The sequence below is a fragment of the Erithacus rubecula genome, assembly GCF_903797595.1.
Source record: "Erithacus rubecula genome assembly, chromosome: 21".
NCBI lineage: Eukaryota > Metazoa > Chordata > Aves > Passeriformes > Muscicapidae > Erithacus > Erithacus rubecula.
The window spans coordinates 9,629,935-9,635,942 of record NC_136673.1 but is presented as its reverse complement, the minus strand read 5'-3'; the positions used below and the strand labels follow the sequence as shown (position 1 = coordinate 9,635,942).

General features: G+C 56.5%; 1 protein-coding gene across 2 annotated transcripts; it reads left to right on the top strand.

Annotated features, from left to right (window-relative positions):
- Nucleotides 1-426: 426 nt before the first annotated feature.
- On the top strand, nucleotides 427-3,336 carry RPL12 (ribosomal protein L12; the record flags this gene model as incomplete). 2 transcript variants are annotated; one of them, XM_079324276.1, is made up of 7 exons in its annotated part: nucleotides 427-600; nucleotides 683-756; nucleotides 1,029-1,127; nucleotides 1,780-1,861; nucleotides 2,436-2,522; nucleotides 3,044-3,156; nucleotides 3,243-3,336. In XM_079324276.1, the coding sequence occupies exons 1-7, from the start codon at nucleotides 564-566 to the stop codon at nucleotides 3,246-3,248; spliced, it is 498 nt and encodes a 165-aa protein (XP_079180402.1). In that variant the 5' UTR covers nucleotides 427-563. The 2 variants fall into 2 exon arrangements, with proteins under 2 accessions (XP_079180402.1, XP_079180401.1); XM_079324275.1 differs by lacking the exon at nucleotides 3,243-3,336 and having other exon boundaries at nucleotides 3,044-3,174.
- Between the last annotated feature and the right edge of the window lie 2,672 nt (nucleotides 3,337-6,008).

Genomic DNA, 6,008 nt, shown 5'->3' with positions numbered 1-6,008 from the left:
GCCTGATCCCCGCCGCATCCCCCCGCCCAGAGCGCTGAGCGCCACGGCCGGACCTTCCTTGGGCACTTCCAGGGGCGGGGACTGCAGCGGTGCCCTGGGCAGTGCCTGCCAGTGCCTCACCACCGCTGCGCCCACGTTCTGCAACAGGGCTATCTATCAATCTATCTATCTATCTATCTATCTATCTATCTATCTATCTATCTATCTATCTATCTATCTATCTATCTATCTATCTATCTATCTATCTATCTATCTATCTATCTATCTATCTATCTATCGCTACATCACGTTATACAGAGATAAAAACTCATAAATACATTTGTAGACATCCCGCCACAGCCAGCTCTTCACGTCTCGCGAGATCTCGGTCATGGTTTATGATTCCCTGTCCTCTCGCGAGATCTCAGCGAGTATATCTTAGGCCAGCGCCGCCCACCCCGCCTTTTCGCTGTTCTGGGGAGGTGGTCTGTGTTTGGTCCCGCTCCGTGTTCCATCCGCCTCCATCCGCTTCTGTCTACCTCCATCCCCGCCATCCGCCTCCATCCCCGCCATCCGCCGCCGCGATGCCGCCCAAGTTCGATCCCAATGAGATCAAAGTCGGTAGGTGGTGGCGGCGGCGGGCGCGGGAGGCGGGCGGGGGCCGCGGGCCCGGCGGGCGCGGCTGACGCTGCTGTCCCCGCAGTTTACCTGCGCTGCACCGGCGGAGAGGTCGGAGCCACGTCCGCGCTGGCGCCCAAGATCGGACCGCTGGGGCTGGTACGTTCCGGGGCCGGGGGCTGGGAGGGGAGCGGGGGAACACGTCCCGGGCGGAGTGGGAAGCGTGTCCCGCTAGGGGAGTGATTGAATCCCAAGGGAAACTTAAACGGGAGGGATAAAATACGTCCCGAAGGCGGTGGGGAGCGTGTCCTGGGGATCTGCTCCATCCTGGGGGAAAGGTGTCCGGGTACCGCACACGGGGAGAAGCCGCGGGCAGCGCTGGGCTGGGCTGTAACCCGAGCCCTGTGTCACCTCCACGTGTCGCCCCTCAGTCCCCCAAGAAGGTGGGCGATGACATCGCCAAGGCCACGGGCGACTGGAAGGGGCTGCGGATCACGGTGAAGCTGACGATCCAGAACAGGCAAGCGCAGGTACCGCACGCCGCAGGGCCGGCCGGGGCGGCAGGCCTGGATGGAGCCCCCCCGGGCTCCGCCTGCTCCAGCCCCCGGCCCGGAGCCCGGCAGGGTCCACTCAGCCCTTCATCCTTCCGAGGTGGATAAAATGAGTGCCACACAGGGGGTGTGTGGGGGTCTTCTGGAAAGACCTTAAAACGTGGGTGGGGGGATGTGTGTGGAGCCTGAGAAAAGATCGTAATGTGCCAAAATTCAATTTTCATCCTGTTGCAGATAAATTGTTCTTTCTACACAATGTCTAACCAGCATATTAAAAAAAAAACCCACAAGACTTTCTTAAAAGCAGCATAGAAATAAATAACTTAAAACCTTGCTAACTCCTGTAGCCACCTGCCACCGTACCTGTTCTGATGCCCGTGGCTGGTACATTCCAGTGGTGAGCTAAGAGGAAGCCCCAGGCAGGAAGCAGTCCTCTCCTGCACGTGGGGAGGCCTGTGCCGAAAACCTGGGAACAGATTTCTGCAGCATAAAAATCCTGGGCATGAGGGAACTGATCAAACCAAACTGCTCTGGAATTACTTTTGCTGAGATAATTGAGTGGTTGAGTTTCTTCATTAGTAATGGAATTCTGTGTAGAATGGGGGGGGGAAATTAATCTCTTTGCATTTAGATAGAGGTTGTTCCCTCTGCCTCGGCTCTGATTATCAAAGCTCTGAAGGAGCCACCTCGTGACAGGAAGAAGCAGAAGAACAGTAAGTGTTCCCCTGGCTCTGGTTCAGAATGTTTTGGGGCTAAAAGAGGAAAAATGCCAGTACCTTCCTCTGGAATTATTCAGCACAAACTGGATAACAGGGGATATGAGGCTGTTTTTTGGGCATCCCTGCAGTGCCAGGGTACCAAGAGATGCTCATCAGCAGAGATGTGTGGAGTCATGGAGTGGTTTGGGTTGGGAGGGACTTAGGAGCCCATCAATTCCCCCCCTGCCATAGGCAGGGACAGCTTCCAGGTTGCTTCAAGGTCTGTCCACCCAGCCATAGACACTTCCAGGGGCAGCCACAGCTTCTCTGGGCAAAGCTGGGGTAGATCAGACTCCTCTCCTGTAGCACAGGGCCTGGCACAGCCAGGGGAGCTGGCAGAAATGCAGCCTTAGACAGAGGAATTGGGGATAATTCAGTGCTGCAGTGTGGGAGCAGCAGCACTGACAGCAGTCCTGCTGGAGCTGCAAACCCCCAGATCTCCACGTGATCTGAGTGCTGGGAATGGTGCTCCCAGAGGAAAGAGGAGCTGGCAGGGCACAGAGGCCTCAGTGCTGCTGTTCCCTCCCAGTTAAGCACAGTGGCAGCGTCACCTTCGACGAGATCGTGAACATCGCGCGGCAGATGCGGCACCGCTCGCTGGCCCGGGAGCTCTCGGGTGAGTCCTGGGCTCTGCAGGGGGGGCTCCTTCCCCTGCTCCATTCCCAGGGAGAGCTCCTTCCCCTGCTCCAATCCCAGGAAGAGCTCCTTCCCCTGCTCCATTCCCAGGGAGTGCTCCATTCCCAGGGAGAGCTCCTTCCCCTGCTCCATTCCCTGGGAGGGAGGGTCCGTGGCTCTGTGCTGGCTGGGAACAGGCAGCCCCATACCCTGGGGAGGGTAGAGGCACAGGGGGTTTGCAGTGTGTTCCTGGGGGAATCCAGGGTGTGAGATCTGGGTAAGGATTTGTGAGATGTGGTGAGCCCTGAGGCTCCAGCCTGCAAACCTCTGAGGGAGGAGGAACAGCTGAGAGATCTGAGGAGTTCTGTGTGATTCTCAGAATCCAGGCTGGTGTCTGTTGGAATGAACCTTATAGTTCACTGAGTTTCCATGGGCAGGGACACCTTCCACTAGCCCAGGCTGCTCCAGGTTGGTTCCTGAGGTGTTTTCCTGGTAAAACAAAGGTGTGTCTTCCTGCTGCAGGGACCATCAAGGAGATCCTTGGCACTGCCCAGTCTGTGGGCTGCAGCATTGATGGGAGACACCCCCACGACATCATTGATGACATCAACAGTGGTGCCATCGAGTGCCCAGCTGTAAGTGCCCAGCTCTGACTGAAATTGCTGTGTAATACTTAATTACTGAGACTCCACTAATGGGCTGTGTCTGCTTCTTCCAACAGAGTTAAGACTGCAGAAAAGGAAGTTGCCAGATGGAGGCTCCTTCAGTTTTTTGTAGCACTTTAAATACCTAAATAAAGACCCAGTTGTCTGCAAGCACTGTTGCTGGTTTGATTTGTCCCTGTCCCATGCTGGGAATTTTCCTTTGGGAAAACTCTCCCTGTCTTCTGGAAATACAGCACCGTTGGTGTGATGTGTCCATGTCCTTTCTGGTTGGATTGGGGCAGGGAGGGAAGTGTGGCTGTTCAAAACGTGGTGAGGAATGAAAGCAGAATGTTTAGCCTTGCTTATTCAAAATGAGATCCAGTTGTGACCTTTGCTCCCTGATGAAATTTGGGTCATTTTTCTGGTGACTTAAAGGCCATAGAGCCTGAAGTGGAGCTGTAGTGACAGAGGGAAAGGCATGATCAAAAAAACATTCTTATCAAATCCACAAGCCATGGCAGGCACCAATTGTCCAGGACATCCCACTTGTGTCCCTGGTAGTGTGGAGGAGAGCTGGACCCTCCTAAAGCAAAACAGTGAAGCTTGACCTGGGTATTCCCAGCCATGGGAATCCCACGAGCGCAGGGATCTGTCTGTCCCTGCCTGGTGTAGCTGTGCCTTGGCAGCTCTGCCCAGGCTCCAGGCCTGTGCTGGCCCCTCTCCCTGTCCCCAGCTCCAGGAGCAGTTGATGGGGTCAAAACCAGGAGAGTTTGTGGCTCTGCACTTTGATCTGTTTTCCCCCTGCTGTTTGTAGGGCCTTCTGAGGCAGCAAGGAAAAAAAAAATAGAAATACAGCAGAAATTGCAGGCACATGACATGCTGAGGGAATAGCTGGAGATGTGTCAGGGGAGCTCCATGAAGGAGCTCAGGGCAAGGCTCTTCCCTCCCCCAGAGGTGCTGGCACTGCCCAGGCTCAGGCTGGAGCTCAGGGCAAGGCTCTTCCCTCCCCCAGAGGTGCTGGCACTGCCCAGGCTCAGGCTGGAGCTCAGGGCAAGGCTCTTCCCTCCCCCAGAGGTGCTGGCACTGCCCAGGCTCCCCAGGGAATGGGCACGGCCCCGAGGCTGCCAGAGCTCCAGGAGCGTTTGGACACCAGGGATGGACAGGCTGGGATTGTTGGGGGTCTGGCCAGGGACAGGGGCTGCACTGGCTGATCCTGGGGGGTCCCTTCAATTCAGGATATTCTGTGGTTCTATTTGGTTCCTCTCCTGGAATTTACTGTGCTTTAAGCTGACAGTAATGTTTGGATGCTCTGAATAGGTCGGGTGTGGCTTCTCGTGCTCTGTAACCTACCCAATCCCTATCTCTCCAAGGATTTGTGTGGCACAAATTCTGGTAAGATACAAGGGTGGAAAAAACCTTTGTGTGAGGAGTGGCCACAGGCTGAGAGGGCTGCAGGGGGCTGGTGGGGTCCCCATCCTCAGCTGAGGCCTGGCTGTGATGCCAGGGGAAGGTTGGTCCCTTCCAGCTGAGGTTTTGCAGGGATTCCACAACAAAGCTGCAGAAACTCTCGAGGTGCCTGAGGCAGGGCAGCCTGGCAGGGGCTGCAGCTCCTCTCAGGAGCAGCTCTGCTCTAAACTCGTTTAAAATCTTTGTGCCCCTGGTGTCAGGCATCCACTGTGATGTGAGCCCCGAGAGTTTCGGGAGCTGTTCAGCCTCCTGCTGTTCTGTGTGGGTTTCCCTCCACATTGCAGTGCTGGAACCAGTTGGAAAAATTATTCCTTTTGCTTATGGGGAGTTCTCCTGGGGCAGGAGCCATAACCTTTCCCATGCTGGCTGAGGGCATGTGCTCTGGTAGGTGCAAAGCAGTGCTTAGAAGGAGCGTTTGCCCTGCAAAAATTAATTTTTTCCAAATCATGCTTCTTTAAAAGGAGGCAGAGAGTTCTAAGGTAACAACCTCCATCAACGTCACATTTAAACCCATCTTCCTAATTTATTATTTCATTTAGTATCATTATTAATGACATAGATGAAGGGATCAAGTGTGAGCTCGGCAGGCTTGCAGATGTCACCAACTGAGGTGACACATCCCAGGGATGTGATGCCATGCACAGGGACTTGGACAAGCGTGAGCAGTGAGAACCTCCTGAGGTTTAACCAGATCAACCCAGGCTGGGGATAAACAGAGCAGCCCTGGGAGAAGGACCCCACAAATTTTTATAGTTTTTTGAAGGAATGAAGATGCAGAGGATATCCTGGGCTGAAATCTGAACCAGAAAATTGCTGTGACACTCTCACAGTGATGGAAGGGCTGGAAGTTCTGCCCTGGTGAGGAGCCTCTTGGGGTGACCCCACAACAGCTCTGTGGTGTCCCTCTGGGGGACACACAGCTGTCGCAGCTGGGCCTCGCTGCTGTCCCAGGGCAGGGCACAGCCAGTTCGGACCTCACAGCCCCTGCCGGGGGTCACACCGACACCCCCGGGAAACCCCACAGCTCTGGGGGATGCACAGGGAGGGACGCTCGGGGTGTCCCGGCAGCTGGGACTCCGTGATCCGGTGGGTGTCTCCAGCCCTGGACACTGCTCCGTGCCCGGTCCGGCCGGGACGCGGCTCCGCCCGCACGGCTCCTCGGGCTGCGCGGGTGTCCGGGCATCCAGCGGCGGGGCCGCCGCCATGTGCCGCCGGCAGCGAGCCCGGGGCTCCCCGGCCCTGGGGTGTCCCTGTCCCCTCCTGGGGTCCCCGAGGGTGTCTCCGGCCCTGTCCCCGTTCCCGATGTCCCCGTTCGGCCCTCGGGGTGGGGGGCGGTCCCTTTAAGCGCGGCCGCGCCCCCGCTGCCGTCGGCACGA